This window comes from Electrophorus electricus, chromosome 23, assembly GCF_041902795.1.
Source record: "Electrophorus electricus isolate QZ-2024a chromosome 23, ASM4190279v1, whole genome shotgun sequence".
Taxonomy (NCBI): Eukaryota; Metazoa; Chordata; class Actinopteri; order Gymnotiformes; family Gymnotidae; genus Electrophorus; species Electrophorus electricus.
The window spans coordinates 7820498-7840000 of NC_137519.1; the positions used below are offsets into that span (position 1 = coordinate 7820498).

The window sequence follows — 19503 nt, forward strand, 5'->3', positions numbered from 1 at the left end:
GCAAAATAGCAATTAGATGCAATTATCCCACTGTGCATATTAATTTATTCATCAATGTTAACCTCATTGAAATATATCTTGGGAAAATGTTTTTTAAAAAAAAGAAGAAGAACTAGGCTGTGTTCAACATGGCCTACTTCATTCTACTTGTGGAATGATTACTGATGTAGGACCCAATGTCGTATGCAGCATGCGACCAAAATGAATTTTTCCAGGACGCAAGATACCCGGACGATGTTTTACTCCACCCAAACATTCCAGTACATGAGCAGAACGATCTTTGCGGTGTACCACATCCCATCATGCAACGGTGGCAGAAAATCTTTCACACGTGGGCGGAAGCTTCATACATTCTGCGCTATAGTATTAGTATGCATACCATAATGCATAGTAACGCATGGCAGCATACAGTACACATTATGTAGCAGACCATTTCACACACAGCCTCTGTATCCCTCTCCTTTGTAGTTCACACTTGTGGTTTCCTGAAAGAGGGACAAACTGCCCCAGTTTTTGATTGATTTAAAGTGCGTCAGCGGAACATATTTTCTGGTTGTATTTGTTTTTGTTGTTGTTGTTTGTTTGCATGAGGTGTGTTGTTGATTTTTGGAAATTTTTTCATCAAGAGCAAAACTAGGAGTTAGTTTTCCTTAAAAAAAAAAAAAAAAAAGCAATAAGTCATTTTCACTACCACAAGGTAGAAAACAATACTTATGAAAGTGATTATTTTTACATTTCGTCTATAAAAGTGCAGCTCACAAGAGATGAAGAATCAAATTGCTTTGCAGTCCACAAATGAACCAAATTATGTTCCTCAGAGTTCCTTAGAGAACCCCTAATGGAAGCAGCTATGTTTAAAGTTTATTTAGGACACAATCTCCGAAACATCCAGGCTACTAGGTGTCAATATAACGGCAGTTTCATAACATGAAGAATCTTTGGAAAAATTACTTATTGCTCCTTTAAGAATTTTATGCCGATTACGGCTACACCTGACTATGTTCATGCAATGTTCAAAGCGATCTTTATATGAATCTACCACACATTCAAACACTTCAGCAAACAATTTTAGAACTTTATTTGCTTAGCATCCTAGCAAATATTCCCAGCTCTGAAGGCACAAACATGTCTGGGAAGTAGATCTGACACACTACATGATTTGAGTGAAGTAAGAAAAAGTTCACAAAAAAAACCCCATGCTTTATATCTTTTTCTCAAAAGCACTTTGACAAAGTAATTATGACGAGCATTTCTGTCCCTCTCAACGGAGATGTGTGCGTGTGTACACACAATATGCATTCTGTCATTGAATGGAGCTCAGTCAGGGGGTGGGGTGCCAGTTTATTTAAATTAGTTTTTATAAATTATTTAAATAATTGATGTCTAGACACCTCCAATTTAAATCATACAATGAATACTCAGGATGAGTCAATGTAAAATAATAAAAAAAAAATTAAAAAATTTAAAAAGCCTAAGAAAACTCAAAAATAAGCAGTGATTCTATCTATAGAGTCCTCTTAGGCTTATATATATATATATATATATATATATATGAATGAGAGAGAGAGAGAGGGAGAGAGAGGAGCTCAATTATTTACAGTATCCAACCTGAAGAAAAACATATCTGGAAGTCACTTATGGGAGTCATGGAAAACTTTAGTGTGATGGGTAATTCCAGTCAAACTAAAGTAACGACATTATTAAATTAGAATGATGAAATCAGAAATGCATTAGAGTGTGACTCAGAAACCACAAGCGATTGCGCTGGCTGCTTGAACCTACACACGCAACAGTAAATGAAAGCTAAAGTTGCCAGGTGACATGACATCATGATGCAAACTCTAAACAAAGAATTTATTCAGTGGTAGCAACAACTGAACAACAGTGGTAGCGGATCCAAGATGGCCTTAAAGTTACAGTAATCGCTTAAAGTGCTCCTGTAACTCACATGAGAAAGCAAACGGTGCAAAGTACTGACAACACCAAGGTCGTGGGTTCGATACCCAGGGAGCAAACATGTCGTATTGATAAATACATGCGAGTGGCTCTGGAAAAATACAGCAGTCAAATGCTGTAAATTTAGGTTCGTGTTAAACCTGACCGTTTTCATTCCAACACACTCGCACACTGGTATGACCATCCACCCATACGCAAAAGAATTGACAGACAGGGAGGGAGTCCCTGTAAAGACGTTTGCTAAATGGTTAGCACAGCTGGTCCTTGTTGAAAGTATTAGTTTCTGATTAGAGCACTGAACAGTCACGGAGCTTTTTATCCCCCCTCTGTAGTGAGAGCCATCAGAACGTATAGACGGTTTAGACTTCACCGCAGCCGGACAGAACTGTGCTATTGTCAAGAATGGGTACTGTGGGGTGAAGTGCAACTTCCTTTACAGCAAACCTTCGGAGTTTCGCTTCCTGTGCTCCAAATATTTCCTCAGGTCAGCATTAACGACGAAAGACTAAGTAATGCAGTTTTCTTTAGGAGCTAAAACATGACGCTGGGGGCGACTGATGCGTGATCGCATCAATGATCAGCTGATAAATGATCGCATCGCATTCCTGTATGTAGCAGTAAATTTGGTTGATAGCAATTCGTGAGTGAATTGACCCATGAGTCTAATGTCTAAGTACTGAAAGATATAATTATATGTAAAACACTTGTAAAACTGAGGACTCACACTTGTAAAACTGACTCTCTGATATCAACCTTGACCTTTTTATACCAATCTAAGGCATAATCCGCTTTTCAGTAAAGAGCTTAGGTCCGTCCTTGCTCTGCTTCAATACCTGATCTGCAGTTAAATGCAAACTGCCAACACGTCCACTCATATCGCATGGAGCAGTTCTACACTTAGAACAGTTAGTGCCTCTTATCAGCTGCTGCCGGTGTGACCCTGGCTATCTGCCCAGAACACCACAAAGACACATAAAACCTTACTGCCATCAACACATCTCAGAAGAGACACCCCCACCCCCTCCCGATTCTGTATTTGGAAGAACCACGGGTAGCAATTTATACCGCAACTAAACGTCTGAGTGTGCTGCTTTCTCCCTCGGCTGTCTTAAATGACTGCGGGCGGCGGGGGCTCACTAGTGCGCCCCTCGGTAGCGCAGACATTAGCCGGCCTAGGGAGGCTAACGCGTCGGTCAGGACGAGGTGGTCTGTAGTGGACGTTCCCGTTCGTGAGATGTGGAAACAGCCACGTGGCGCTGATAATCGCGAACACATCCAGTTCAGCCCAGTGATGTGATCCGCGGGGCAGCGAGGAAAAAAGCACACCTGAAGAAGGTTGCTTAAAATACGAGTGAAACCGGGCGAACGGTAGCACGGATTCCCCCCCCCCCCCCCAAGCAAGGAGGGCTTGCTTACCTTGCAACGTGTGCTTGTTGGGCCAAAGAAACCATGGCAACAGCAGCAGGTAGAGAAGGTAAACTAAAGAGAGGGCGTTGTAGCGAAACAGGCAGGCTGTATGGGGAGAAAGAGGAATAAAGAGAGAGAGAGAGAGAAAAAAAAGTCAGTAGGCATTCTGAGGAGACATATGACACATTTGCCCTAAAGCTATAGGAGTAGCTTGGCTAAACGTTCTAACATATGTCCATCAATGAACGGAAGATGGTAGCATGTGATTTCTGTGACAGAAACATTACCTTTGACCAAACCTAAAAACAGCCCTCGGTTCCAAATCAAATTACACCTGTAACACAATACAGGTTATAATTGTTCCTTAGGTATTACATAACCACAAGAGCAGTTTAAGTGAGGCAAACACTAACAGTTCTGAACTGGTGGCTGCCCTGTAGAACTTTAAACTTCTGGATTAAAGCAGTAACCAAACTTCGCTGGTGTGTTCCGGCTGTCCCAGCAGTGCTCATAGCACTGAACACTCCTGCTGTACAAACCAGCCCAGTCCTTCCACACACAACTATTGTCAGAAGATTCCAGTACACAAACACACACAACTGATGACCTTGTAACCTTGCGTGATGACAGAGTCACTCAAAACACAGGCCGAGAGCAAAGCTGTTAACGACGTGGTTAAATCAGAAGGTCGTTGGGCAGGAGACAAAGCTGAGAGTCAGAGGCATGCTGCTTCTCAAACACCTCTTGTCATGAGGGTAGTGATGCACCTGCAAAGCATTATGGGAGGGGAGCAGTGGTCACCCCATCAAAGGACCGTTAATGTGTAGGAGAGGATTCGTGTACTCGGGATGCGTGCATGCACACACACACACACACACACACACACACACACCTGTTTAAATCCTCTTCTCATTTCACTCTGTTCTGTCTAATGTGTCTGTCTCAGTGGTTCTACAGAGACAATGTTCCAGCCCGATCCTCTGCTCGTCCCTCGTCCAACTGTTAGATGACTAAGGGGCTTCTCTCTGACACTCATGACCCTGGCCCTCAGTCCCATAATAAACCTGGCCTGCCGACCACAGAGGCCTGGAATAAAGGCAGGCAGAGTCCCTGTGCCGGAGTTGAACGTCGGGTGCAGTTCGTGTGGCCCCGAGCTGGAGAGCGCATGGCGGACGCTGAATTTCAGGCCGTGGGAGGTGCAAACATAAAGCCGTTTCCCTTGATACCACGTAATGATATCCGAGGTTTGGTGAAATGGGAAGAAGCTGTCCTGTGGTGTCCTGGTTCGGGCAGTAAGTGTGGAAGGATCTAGAGAAGCTACTGAGCTGAGCTAGGCTGTCTCCATGCATTAACGTACCACTGTGACGATCTGTGACAAAGTATCACTAGCAGATCCGTTGTCTGAATTCCTGGGTATATCCTACTCTGTCAGTGATGTGCACACACAGCTCCTGTTTGCTGGGTTCCCTCGTCAAAGCCTCAGCCCAGAGTGGAGGTTACCTTGACTGGGCGACCAGCTCTGTCCCTTACACCAGGGGCTGCTCAGGCTGGCCTGGCTTAAGGACAGAGAGCAGCAGCGTCTGATCTGGAAGTCACTTTGCCCCCATGTGCCTGTGTGCGTGGGCTATACATGTCATGTGGATATATTGTTTACAGTTAGAGAAAGGGTGCTTTGTAAGTACTTTTCAAATTACTTACAATCAATTTATTGTGTCCAACTTCTAGAATGTTCATAAGCAGGGTTATACTTGGGTGTCCCCGTGCAAGCGCGTGGACACACAAGACTGAGGCTACAGCAAGTATAAAATCATGCATCACCTGCTTTCTCCCCCTCCGCTCCGTATAACTGCCCCACTGTTCACTTCGTCTAACTGTAAGCCTTTCCGTTACGTAGTTGGAAAGGGTCTGCCTGGGTGTGGCCCTCTAAAAACACCTCCAGCCGTGCCCTACATACTCTGATAATAGAGAGACAGATGACTTCAAAAGGAACAAATGTATCTCTAAAACATTTTTGACTAAGGCAACAGCATATTAAAATGGTCAGTGAAACACAAACAGATCTAAGGCACATGCTGTGCTGCGTGCATGTGCGCCACACACACACACACACACACACACACACACACCAGGTACGTTAGGTACACGATAAAGTGAGAAAGACAGAAAGTGGTGGTCCTAAACCTCTATGCTGTACACTCAGTGGCTTTAGGAAATTATGGTAATTGAGGGCTGGAAAAGTCCATAGCCATGCCGCAGTTTCTGCCTATGACTGAGAGAGTTTAAGCACACGGCCAGCAACTGAGTGAGAAAAAGTGTGTGTGCATGCGTTTGTGTTGCACATCTCAGGTATCAAGTGTCTAAAATGAGCGCCCCTCACCTTAGCTACACAACATGCACATGCCGAGCGTTTAAAGAAATCCAGTAATCATGTGTAATCTCATTTGCAGGCATTACTGGTCTCGCTGCTCTGAAGCAGCTGGGGTTCTGCTGCCCTCCCCAAGTGAGGCTGCTCACGCTGAAGCAGAGGTAAACCCTGCCGAGGTCCTCCAGGAACACAGTCAGTCACCACCGATCGGTGCAAAGAGTCCAGCAGCGTACAGCCTTTCCTACTCCGCCCACCTCAAGCTCAGTTCTGCCTCGGCCTCACGCGTGTCAGTAATGAGTGCTTATTTTCAGCCACGGTGCTGACGTTGTTTACATGAGCAGGGATTCTGTCTGCTCCCCACCCGGACAGCCTCGGCTCCAGCTTCTGTAAGCAGACAGACCCAAGGCCATTTCACTGTGGAACCAAGACCAACACAACCTGACTGGCTGTACACAGACGGCTGTCCGGAATGAGGCCCCATCACCACCTCCGCGTTCCTCCGATTCAGAGAGGTCGTGCCCGGAGCCGACCTGGGCCCCGTTACACACAGTTGGTAGCTTTTATAAAGTAAGAAACACAGGAAGGCCCACACAATGTCAACAGCTCCCAAAATACTACAAAATTTACCCTCACCACTGGTTGGCTGGTAATACATGCCTCTAGCAGAGTAGACATAATGCATAAATAGTGCTTACAATGCTTCTTGACTAAACAAGCATTTGCTACACTGAATCAGCATTGTCAAACTCCAGAGAGGCCTCTCTGCGCTTTAGGTCTAGAGGCTACGTACCAAACAGGAATTGTCTGAAAACCTGTCAGCACGCGTTTCACCCCCCCCCCCCCCCCCCGGCTTGTAATAAACATGTTCTCCTTCTCCCAACACCGAAACCATGATCCAATACCTTGCTCTCTGTCCCTAAACAAACCTAGCTATACTTCTACTGAAGTGTTTTTTTCCAGAGAATGTGTGTTTAATTGAAATGGCAACTTTTTTGTGGGGTCGGGGTGATTGGCCCCCAAAAAACGTGTATGCTGTTAGAGGAAAATTACTATTACTCATAAAAAATATTTTTTAAAAAACAAAATCCTGTTATGGAAATGCATTCACAGAATAAATGATGTGATTACAAACAGAAAAACTTGTTCTGATTAGTAATCAAAGCCTCTGAACATTCTCACACCCTGCAGTCAAAGGCCTGTGGACTCAATTGCCTTCCCACATCCACATCAGCGAGCGCTCTGTGAGGTAATCTACATACACAGGGCATTGATGGGTTCCCAGCACCATGGTGCCGACCAGAGCATTCCCCCTCTTATCTGTGGATACTGAGATCTGAATTCATAAAACATTAGCTCAGTTCAGGTGAAGAAACAACAGCTCACACTTTCACTACAGGAAATACGGACAGCGAGGAAAAACTCAGTCCGTAAAAAAAAAGGATATATATATTTGATGCAGCCCGTGCTAAATCTATATGTAAATGCCAGGCAGGAGCTGAGATGCAGCAGGAAGCTATCATAGCACCGAGATACAGAATGTATGTGAGTATGTGTATATATTTATACAAACTTATATATTCTGGGACTCCTCATCTACACCTCTGTTTGAGGGGAGAAGTGGGGTCTGGATGCACTCTCCTAGGCCGCTCCCATTCCTGCTTGGCTAAGCCGAAGCGGAAATCCTCGTCACTTGTTCAGGATCCGGAGCACAGTGGTGCTCCTGAAAGGAAACTTTTTGCAAAGTTTCCATTTTCCTGTACGAGACTCAGAGAGGAGCGTTTCACAACAGTGCTACACAATGCGTATTCGCAGCTATTTAAAGAGCCATTATTCTGGAGCCCCTTGGTTATTGCTGTTATTTGATAAGTGGATGAAAACACAGAACTGATTACGTTCAGCACTGATAATGGGAGGCCTCATGATGGCAGAGCTGCTCCTGTTGTTGCCGGGGCAGGGGGTGTGCTCTCTGAACCACAGCTACCACAACCCCCTTCAGTGCTTTCTGCCGGGGGGGGGGGGAATTCAACTCAAGGCATCTGAGTAATATCAGGCCTTTGCGCAAGGAATGGAAAGTATGGCGAGTCAATTTGGTTGTTCCTCAGCAGGCTTGTGGGAAACGTCCCTGTGACTGGGCCCATCACACTGCACCTGTGTCTGGCTAATGTGAAGATGTCTGACACGGTCTCACCAGGGGGAAAGGCACAGGGATGGAGTAGAACGAGTTAGGCCAAAACTACGCGCACACACGCGCTCGCACACGCACACGCACCTGCCGACCATGCTCCAAGCCGAGCCAAACGACTGGTGCCCTCCAGCCTGCAGAGGAGGAAAGAATGCAGCGGGGAAAGCAGAGGGCGTGGGCTTGGGAAGGCGGGTTCTGGGGACGCTGTACAGTACCCAGCAGCGCCTGGACTCCACACAGCTACAGCTGGCCACAGCACTGACCTCATCCCATAGACATGGCAGAGAGAGGCCCCAAGACAGCCAGCGCCAGAATATTTAGGGGAAAAGCATCAACAGTTTGGTTTTGAGAGAGCTGCCCTGCCTTCTGTTGTCTTCCGTCTCTCAAAAACCCAATGTGTCGGGCTCGTCCAAAAGGCTTTAAATCTGAGCTATTAGCAGAGGAGGAGTGTTTATTCCTCAGATCAATTGTCAGCACCTGTGTATACAGACTCCCAACGACACCAGTCGTGTGACTCACGTTGGCTATTTGAAGCTACCAGATCTCTAGCACGCATGCAACAGCCATCTGAAAGTAAGTGGAGAAACTTATTACGTGCAAGGGGCACACAGGCACGATGTACATGTCTGCATGTGCGCATAGTCTCACACAACCTTTGGTAGGAATCCCCCTTGTGCTACAAACGCATGCACACACACTGCATGTATGCGCGCGCAGGCGTGAGCCCTTGTCGGCCCTTTGCTGTTCTTGCCAACCTTAGAGGGGAGAGAAGACACCAGAACATTCCTCCGCTGCTTGTAAACAGGGATTTTTCTGCATACAGCCCCTCCCAACCCATCATCCAGAGCACAATAGCGTATAAGAAGTGCCCCAGGCAATCTGGAGCTGGGTTCCGGTTTGACTTGAGAAGGCTAGAGCTTCAGCTCCTTTTCCATGATGCAACCCAGCAGAAGGTCCAGCTCATGAGGGCAGGACACGCACACGAAGCGTTTCCATGGAGGATGCGGGAGCGTGTCAGGCCTGTGGGCAGTCAGGCCCAGAGGGGGCTTGTTCGGGAAGCGTTTCTTAGTGTCCGCTGCTGAAAAGAATCCCACTCAGGTCTTGCTGAAGTGTAATAACTCCTAAAAAAGGTTGAAACTGGCTAAATCAAGGGTGAGCTCACTAAAACCACTAAAACGTTAAAGTTAAAAGTGATGCACTCTCTACCATGTAGAAGACGACCAAGGGGAATTACTCTCCTGAGTCTCTAAGAACACAAAACCTGCACCTGCTGTCGTGCTCAGTAATTTCATGAGTTTCATTGCGTGCTGCTGTCTCCATAGAGTGTTTATATCTACCAAGATAAGCACACACCACAGAGCTATGATTAACGATTAAAAAAAGAGGACGCTGTATGAATGAGACGACCCCCCCCCCCCCGTACACACCAACCTCAACCTCAAACCCACCACAAACAAGACAGGCGTTGTCAGAATCAGTCACACCTATTGGACCCCCATGCTTCCTCCACCTCCAGACATGGATGTGCTGTGCGTGGACACCTCCTTAACTCCCTCATCTGCACCAGAACGACAACGAAGAATCCCCGCAGCAAACCAAAAAGCATCAGGAAAGCCAAACTACGCTCTTTTTTTTTTAGTCTTGGGGCTTTTGCTTGGCCGCAGGAACGAATGCTTGTAACAGCTCGCGGACAACATGGGTGAGTGGAACAAGAGAACGAACTGATTCTGGATTATGTGCGAATATGAATAAAGATATTTCCCTCTCGCACAGAAAAAAAACAAAAACAAAAAAAAACTACATCTTGACGAAACCCAAAACGAAACACAGCTTTTCTTTATAGAAAGAGAGTGAACACCACAACCAGAAACCGAAGCGCTCAGACTGGCACGGAGAGAACCAGTCAGGCTCCGTGTGCTTCCGCAAACACTTCCTGTAAGGTACAACACAAATTCTGAAACAGGAGACACACGACACAAGCCTTCACTATGACAACGTGGCCAGGGGTTTGTAGCAGGCTGCTCTGCGACTGGCGTGTGCCTCAGGTTTCCGCTGGCACCTCCCAGAAGCGGCACCCATCTGGGCAAGGCTGAAAGCAGAAGGCCTGGGCCATGTGGGCCAGAGTGATAACACAACGACCCCCAGACAACGAAGGAGGCAACTTCTCAACCCCCGTCTTACGTGCTTTCTGCTCGCGAGACAGACAGAGAGAGAGAGAGAGAGAGAGAGAGAGAGAGAGACACACAGAGACAGAGAGAAAGGAAGACAGACAGACAAACAAACAGACAGACAGATTGGGGGGTGCAGTGTCAAGAGAGCATGAGGATATTGCACCTTCTTGGCTCAGTCCCAAATCTCAGGCTCAGACAGCACAATGAGGCAATTTTCCACAAAACAGCCAGTAACAAAAGGCACATTCTGTGCCGAGCTGAACATGGCTGTCCTCGTAAAAGTCAGACAAATGTTTGATTTCCCTCTGCTAACTAAGCAAGCAGACACTACTCATACACACATCTCTCTTTGTCTCCGTGTTCAAAACTTTCACATAGTCTTCATCTCCTTCATGTCTCTCTCTCTCTCTCTCTCTCTCGAACATCTATATACACTCTCCCACCCGTCTCACTGTCCCTCCTGTATTGACTGCTCTTTCCATCTGCTTTCTCTCTCTTCCCTTTCCCCTCACTGGTCCGATCCAGCTGGCTTGTCCACGTCTGCGGGACTTTGAGGGCGTCTCGCTGGGAGCGGAGCATTCCTGCTGTCGGAGGCCCTGCAGGAGGCTTGTCAGGGTGGGTGGGACAGGTAACCTGGGGGAATCAAACCTGCCTCACACGTGTGTGTGTGTGTGTGTGTGTGTGTGTGTGTGTGTGTGTGTGTGTGTGTGTGTGTGTGCGTGTGCACACGCGTGCATGAGAGTTGATGCAGGAAGACAGAAACAGTGTAGAGCAGAAGCACATTTAACACACTTCGCTGGTACAGTCAAAGGGACTTTTTTGAAGGTCAAACGACTGATTCATTCCTAATACACACTGTAACCAACGACGTAACCAACAGAGCCCACAATGGTAAGCTGTTCCAGCAGGTACAGTCCCAAACCTCCACTTCAACTTGAGTGGGACAGCAGTGTGTGGATGGGAGAAGTTAGTTTCATGACTGATATTGATATTGAAGGGTTTGTGGGGCTGATGAGGCAAGTTCTTCAGGAATGAGGTGAAAACCACAAACAAGTGGTGCATGCAGGGCATGTGAGTGCGCAAGCACGACTTAAGGTTCTCACGTGTGAGCATTTCCAAGCAAGCTAGATGTGCGTATGTGTGTGCAACAGATGCAGCTGTTCACCACGCCACTCAGCCTCCTACAGAGAAGCACACACACACACACACACACACACACACACACACACACACACACACCCTTTCAATGCGTCAAGATATTTGCTTACCAACAAGGCTTCCATTCACCATGGGCAACTAAATTGCTCTTTAATGACCACAGGCCAGAGGAAGGATCACATTCTCCTGATATGGAGGAGCCCGAGCGGATAGCCCAAGGCCAGCCACAAATAAACCATACGTCTGAAATGGGGCTGGTGGCCAAATGAAGCTGCAGCTAATAGACAAGACATGCTCCGTCTCTCTATATTCATGTCTTCATGTATATGGATCGGTTTCCTCCTTCTCATGTTTCTTCCCAGTACACATAACACAGACACTAAATTAAAATATACACACATACATTCTGCAGTTTGGTGCTGACAGCTTGATCAACTCTCCACCCGTCTCTCCTAAGGGTTTCTCCTAATCTGTGCCGCACTTCCCACTCAGGCATCATCCCAGGGAAAGCATCTCGACACCTCAGCCTGAGGATCAGAGCCGTCACATTCAGCAGTGTGACGGGCGGAAGAAAACTGTTCAGGCGACCCTGCTATTAGAGGACTATAGTGAGAGCTGGTAAACACCATATAAGGGATGAGTGTTTCTATGACAAGTGTTTGCCAAGCACTAAAGACAAAACAAATCTATTAATCAATCATCGCTGTCACTGGGGACAGCACCTTATTAATCACAAAACTGTTGAATTATTATCCTTATATGAATGGCTCGTTAAGGTGTTTGAAACGTGTGTGTACACACACGCACGTGTGTGGGTGGGTGTCCACATGTCTACGTGTCTAGGGATAGATGGGTTTGTATCAATTGCGAATAATATTTTTGCATTAATTCTACCAAAGGTTTATTTCTAAGCAAGTTTCTTCAGTTTAAATGAATAAGTTAATAAATAAGTTTATATATTATTTAAAAAAACCCAAAAAACTAAATACATAATCTGACTACTAATGAACTAGTAATGAAATTATTTTTGGCTCAGTGTGATGTAATTTCCTTTCCTCCTACACACTCCAGTATCATGCGCTGGGATGCAGTTCCAGGTTTTCCCAGGCCTGGTTTATTTATTTATTATTTCTCTTTTACTAAGCCCTTAAGCCTGAGCAACGGGACTTCCCATTATAATGTGCTGTAAGGGTTGCTGCCACAAGCATTTTAGATTTTAAATTACACACAACCCAAAAGCTTAGCTTGCACCTTCAGTCTATTTGCATTTAGAGTTAAAAATAAATAACTAAATAAACACATACATGTCAAAGCTGCTTTGTTGTCGCCATCCATGTGCCGACTGGCAACATATTGTGCGTTGACTGTTAATGATAGCTTTGAGGCAAAGTATGTCCAAGTTCATGTATGCATGTGCGTGCGGAGCACGCCTGTGTATCCTGGGTGCATGTCCGGGCGTCTGCCCGTGTGTGTGTGTGTCTGCTCGTGTACTTTACCCGACCTCAGCCCATGTTTAACAAATGATGGAGGAGTGCTCCACGTGGCCCAAGCCTCCTACAGTGGCCTCCACCACACAGATCTGCTGGCACTGGGCAGTAAACTCTCCTCCTCTGGCTTGGTCACACCCTCTTAACTGCACCTTTTGAAACAGCTGCAGGGCACGCGTGCCCAGCACTACGGCAGCGCTTACCACCTACACAGCACTCGCAGACCAAGAAAAAAATTAATTCTTTGTTCATTTATATTATATCTATCTATCTATCTATCTATATATCTATATCTATATATATCTATATCTATATATATCTATATCTATATATATATATATCTATATATATATATATCTATATATATATATATATATATATATATATATATATATATATATATATATATATATATATATATATATATATATATCACACACACACCTTGCTGTAGAAAGGACATGCATCTTTACTCGGAAATCTAATTTGTATTTTAACCCAAATCAGTCTGTGTGGTATTGCAGTTTCTGCTCTGTGGAACTGATGCACACTCTTACGCTCCCATGATTCCCAGGGTCAGCCTCACTGCACAAGAACACATTTGAACTGAAACCTCGTTATGGTCTTTTTCAGGCGCCAATGATTTTTGGGAAACGGCTCTCAATAGTAACTACGCCCGGCCGACATTCAATACAACCTGCATTACCAGTAAAGTCCCCAGAGCCTAACTCCCAGAACACAACCTTAAAAATCGCAATCGCAGGAGGGGTGAGGTGAAAGGGGGAGGGGGGGGGGGGGAGTCACATTCTGATATTTTACCCCAATCAGCCAGCTCTGGTTGACATGACGCTGGCTCTGCTGAGAGGCGAGTGGGGGGTGAAAGGAGACTCACACTAACGCAAAGCAATGACACAAGAGGGAGGCATTCAGCACAGAAGCTGGCAGCCATGTCTCTATAAGACAGCAGTGTCCAGACCTATTCATTACCCAAACCAACAGCTCCTTGGCCTTTTGCTCGCTCTTTCTCAAAAAAAACAAACAAACAAACAAAAACAACACCCCCCCCCCCCCACACACACACACACCCCTTTTAGGCCACTCAAGGGTGCTGTTTAAAAAAAAAAAAAAAGGAGTTTTATTGAATTCCTCTTCAAATATTTCACTTTTGACAGTTCGTCATGGTGCCAAGACTTGTGTTAGCGAGGTGTCAGAGTCAAGATAGTGTCCATGATACTGACAAATATACAGCCAGATCTCTAACACCGAGTCAGTGTAGCCCAAGCAGGGAGTCAGACCTGTCTCCTACTGTCACTAACTCAGTGTAACTAACACCAATACACTTAACCTCTTAATCTGCTCCCACCCAGCCTGGGATGGGCATTGTAAACAAAGACCCTCCTCTTTAAGGATTATGAAACCACAATGTTTAGAGACATTTAGACAAACAGCACTTTGAGCTTCGAGGTGGAATTAGTATGGACATGTTTCACTGGAGCTCAGGTAGAAACAGTCTGTCCGAACATCACTCAACTGAGGAATCCGAGTGGCCAAAGATGACTACTCAAAAGAAACAGAAAACGTTGCCAGTTTTTGCCCACTGCTTATGAATGTTTGAATAATAGCCGTTGTCCATCTGACTGCTAAAGCTGTGACAGCCATGCTAACAGACAGAATCACAATCTGTGTTCTGATGAAGATGGAACAAAGTATGGATGGACCAGAACTTTCAAAATCTGATTTACTAAGCTTCATATAAACTAAAGATTAAAACATTCGTTTTAACAACAAAATCTTAGATGTATCCATTATTAAATGGCTTTACTACAGGTTTTTAATTACACTAATCACAGCCGCATCTTGACCGAATTACAAAGCAGCACGAGCTCATTTAAATCAGCCGCAGTATGAACCAATGACGTCTTGGCGGTGCTGAGGGAGATTAATCCAACCATCACCACCCCCAGTTGTCTTTACCACCCACCATTAATCAAGGAGAATCTCCTACTTTGGCAATCACATCAAACAGGACTGTCACGAGCAGACGGTTAAAAACGCCTGCGGTTCACGCCTGACCCTAGGTGTGTGCGTCGGGGCACACGGCGGGGCGGCGAACGTCCTGACTGCAGTGAGAGGAAGCTGCAACAATAGGCTATGCTCTGTTTACATGGACTGCCGAACGGCAACTGATGGAAAATCAGGTAGCATTCCTCTCACTCTGTCTCGTAAAAGCCGTCAAACATGTGCTTCCACAATGAAGCCGTTTCAACAAAGCGACCTTTCTTCCCCTTTTTTGGTGGAGGCACTGACGCCCTCAGCATGACCAACATCCTGTTTTGACGGAAAAAAAAAAAAAAAAAAAGGGGGAGAGAGACCGTTCCCACAGCAACCCGGTCACCGCCGAAGCTCTGGACGGCGCCCGAGGCCTGGGCTTGAGTGAGCTACACAAACGCCTCTCTCTCCGGGTGGAGAAACCACCATCCTGCTTAGCTCAGCTGACCTAAGCACCCACCCAGAGCCAGGTCAGAAGTTGCCGCTGACCTGGGTCAAGGGCACACGGACAGCTTTTGTGGACCATAGTGTTACAAGCTTCTCTACTATACTCTACACCGCAATTAGATGCAAGGGCCCTTGGCTTAAGTTCCAGCACCACAGCTGTTGGTACAGTGGGATTCATTACCCTAAAACAGCTGGTAAACTAGGTGCTGGATGCTAGACTTCACCTGGACGAAAACGAACATCTAAAACAGTCCAAGTGCACAAATAAACAAAGAATCTGAACCTCAGTAGCCTTTGCAACAGTAATCAACACAACGTGAGCAACACTGATCAACCTGCGGTTAGGCAAGCCCGAGCCAACTGAATTCCAAGCCCGAGCCAACTGACTTCTAAACGGAAAAGCAAGGACTTTAAGGCGTGGGTCTTCCTCTGGTCCTTGTCAGCTATGCCAAGATGAGCTCCTACACCTTTATCAGCTAACCATGCTGGGATTCATTATGGCACCCTCATCTACCAACAGGCCCATGCAGGATTAGACAAGTACCAGGATTTTTGCTTTGTTAAATTGTTAAATGATCTTAAGAGACAATGTTCAGGCCTGCACCCCTCATCGTAGGGATCCATTTGCTGGCGGCATGAAAAGGATCCCACAAGACCATTTAAAGATGAGCTAGAGTGACCGAACAATTAAATATTGACATCAAACCTCTATTAAATCATGTCAACATCAACTAAATGTAATTTGAGTCATAAAACACCCATGTGCTACTCCAGCAGTTTCATCTGCTAAAATATTTGTAGTCATTTTACTCAAATGCAGTACAAAAACTGTTGGGTTCGGTCACACATGGGTTAAGAGGGGTTCATGAAGGAATCTCCACGATCCTCTGAGTACAGTTTGTGTCCCGGCACGCTCCAACAGCCTGAGCCATCTCTCCTGCATTCTCTCAGAACGTTTCATGATAGACATTTTAATGAATCCAACAAAATAGAAATAAAGTTCTGGGTTTTAAATATGAAACTTAAGACCATGCACTGTAAAAATCATGGGTGCCCTATAGCCTCCTGCCAAAAACCATTTACAAGTGCATGGTCCTTCCTTGACAATGGAATGCTCTTACTGAAACAGGGGACCAGGGTTTTTCACTCATCTGATTAGATATAAGTGTTACATTAAGTCTCAAAAAAAAAAAAAAACAACATACAAGTTGATGCAGAAAAAATTCCTGGCTTGACCCAGCACGTTTGCCTGGTGCATTCTGAGACATGAAGTGTGTCTGGAGCATTGCTCCATTTAATAGGCTTCCTTAGGCCAATAGGGACCACAAAGCCTTTGACGCCATACAGATGAGTCTGCATCCGTGGTGTGTCTCATCAGTCCCACGCAGAATAAGAACAGCGCCTGCACATACATCTGGCTCTGCCGACTGCGTCCTGCAAAGCTGCTTCATCCCCAAGGAATAAATGCCTTCCCTGCAGACACAGTTTCATTCGTAGACGCGCCGTTTTTCAAATTTATATACTCGCTGGGACTGTAATTGCTTGTTATCCCTTTGCAATAGAGCATTGCTTAATCTGCAAAACCACAAGCCTGCGAACGAAGACTGCGTGATATGGCTAGAAATGGATAGTGATTATGCTATAATACATTATGACTGCTATATGCCTTGCAATGTATGCAGAGCACAGGGAAAGGGATACAAAGGATTTCAGGGGTCCTCCTGTATTTCAGACCTTGTGCTCTTGGCCTCGTCTTGCTCTGCATCAGCCGCGCGCACACACAGAAATCTCGTTAAAGCTGTCATTAAAACCAGCAGAAAGTTCTTGTTTCCCACATTTTTCAGAAAAATCCTTTGATGCATAATTAATCTCCTGATTCCCAGCCAGTCTTCATTTTCAGCAATACACAGATGACTAATTTTTCGCCCGCACCATGTTAGGACGCGTGGGGGAAGAGGGGAAAATGGTGTTAAATTCCACTTTTAGAATAAAATGCTCGCTAAATAATTCTAATGAAGGAGAGACTGTAATGTAATCTAATTACAGCATGCTGCAAATGAAGACTAGTTTGATTATTTGATCTAATGTTTGTTTTACTTTTAAAAGACATGAAAATCATTCCATCACCAGTGCACCCTATCGGTACTAAAGGGGAATGTGGTTTGTGTGTCCACTTGCTGAGCTGCAGCACTAAAAATACCTGGGAACCCCCAGAAAGAGGAGAAAAGGCCTGATGTTCTTGTATGCGTGCGAGCGTGTGTGTGTGTGTGTGTGTGTGTCAGAGAGAAAGAGAGAGAGAGAGAGACTGTTCTACTGAGATCTGCTCTCCTCTCCGGAGCATTTTATGCCTCTCGGTGATGCCCACTCTCCAGCCTCAGTCTAACCACACAGCTGTCTTAGGAAAGACCTGGGGTGACCATCCTCAAAGCACAGTTGCTGCTCTGTTAGTGCAGGATAGTTTTAAAACACGCAAGGTAAATTTATCAAATACAAATTTATCTAGGAAAAACAATCTGTCAATTCTTTGAAACAGACTGGACGCTCTTTTTTTTTCCAAGGAAGAAAACCAGTTTACCATTAAGTAAGTCGCTCCGGATAAGAGCGCCTGCTAAATGCCGTAAAAGTAATAATGAATATGTTCACACTGAAACAGCAACTACGGGGTAGGACAACATCCCAGTCACTCAAACATAACGTAGACAGACATTTCCATACTCCACTACTCTGATTTTCTCCCGATTCTAACCACCCCAAACCCAAACCAGCAGTCTCACACACTGATCGTGTGCAGTAAGAATGAAGACCACACTCTAAAAGGAGCACCTGACCGCAAGCCGCCCGACTGGGCGGGGCTAGAGCTCTGCCGCGCGCCTTCAGATGCCCTCTGTTTCCTGTAAGTCACACCAGACCCGTGCGCAACCAACATCCTGTTAACAGTCCACACGGCTGTTTGATTTATACCTGTCGAAACAATGCCATTAAGAAACACCGTTCCTTCCATTGTACAGAGACTTTATTCTGAAGCGGAAGGCAGCATTTTGCACACACGGGAGATTAGTTGAGAACAGAGCCAGGCTAAAGAAAAAACCTCCATGTGCTGCGCGCTATGTCCAGAGGTTCGGCCTTATGACCCTTCATCAGGGTTACGCTATTCACACCGCAGAACGGCTCAGAGAAGGCTCTACCTTCGCCACACTCCCACAGCAGGGCAGGAGAGAAGGAAAGTACTGTATGCATGACGAACAGGGTGAGCTGCAACAGCGCAGTGTGGCGCATTAGGCCGAGACAAAGCCAGTCACTAGGGTGTGTCTGCTAAAAAAGTAGAACACCTGATGGATCAGGACAGTCGCTACAGAGCCAAATAAATGCGGGGGGAGAAGAAATAAAAAGACAATGATGTTCCACAAATCGCATCCAAACTTGTGAAATTGAACAGGATCGTGTGGGAAATAATAGACTTGGTTCCGAGTATTCAAGATGCTATGGTGTCGCTCAGTCGGACTCAAATTTGCCTTAGTAAATGATCTACAATATTGGGCTAACGGAACTTTATTAACCATCTATCAGATAATGATTTGATATAACTGGCGTCGGATTGTTATATTAATTGTTTTTACCCCCATGATTAACTTCATAATAGCCTCCAACTAGTTCCAACTAGTCAGAATTCAATCAAATCGTGCCGGCTAAGAGCATATCAAGGCCCATTTCAGAACTTCTTCACAATGGTGATTTGATTAGTAACTGTCCGTGCTCATGATCAGTTGACAAGCGATTAACAAATACTGATCAAAAGCAACAAAAAAAGATCAGCGAGGCCTAAATCAATCTATCGCGTTACCGGCTGGTCCCATAGATTATAGACGTGAAGTTTACGGGGTTAAACTACATAACATGCTCAGAGGACACCTCACATGTTGCGCTCTCCGCTCAGCCTACCTGCTAGCAGGGAGGCGGGCAGCAGTGAGTAGTAGAGCAGTCCGCACAGCGCCTGGAGCTCCATGGGTGCGTCCCCAAGCCGTCTTTTACTTCAGGCTGCTCCCGCTGGAATTCCTCGGCGGGGCGGCAAATTCCAGCGAGGGAACACAAATAAATCCAAACCACAGCGATCGTTCATGATGTTAAAGAAAAATCGTGTTCACAAGTAGAACTGCATGGACTCACAAAAAATATAAATATATTCCAACTGGTTTTCTACATCCTGACTTTTCACTGCAATTAAAGAACGTTGTTTTTAGTAATTGACAGCACCTGCCAGTGGTCGATAAGGAGTTCTGCTGA

General features: G+C 45.6%; 1 protein-coding gene across 2 annotated transcripts in view; it reads right to left on the bottom strand.

The window, feature by feature from the left end:
* Positions 1-19503, bottom strand: part of piezo1 (piezo type mechanosensitive ion channel component 1 (Er blood group)) — a 61075-nt gene that overhangs the window by 41092 nt on the left and 480 nt on the right. The window contains exons 1-3 of one of the 2 annotated variants that reach the window (XM_081706030.1): positions 19474-19503; positions 19162-19266; positions 3373-3468 (exon numbers count right to left, since the gene is read on the bottom strand). The exon at positions 19474-19503 is cut by the window's right edge and continues 480 nt beyond it. In XM_081706030.1, coding sequence (XP_081562156.1) covers positions 3373-3468; positions 19162-19225 — 160 coding nt within the window. In that variant the 5' untranslated portion in view covers positions 19226-19266; positions 19474-19503. Of the gene's footprint in view, positions 1-3372; positions 3469-19161 lie in introns of both variants that reach the window. The other variant, XM_081706031.1, reaches the window with a different exon arrangement.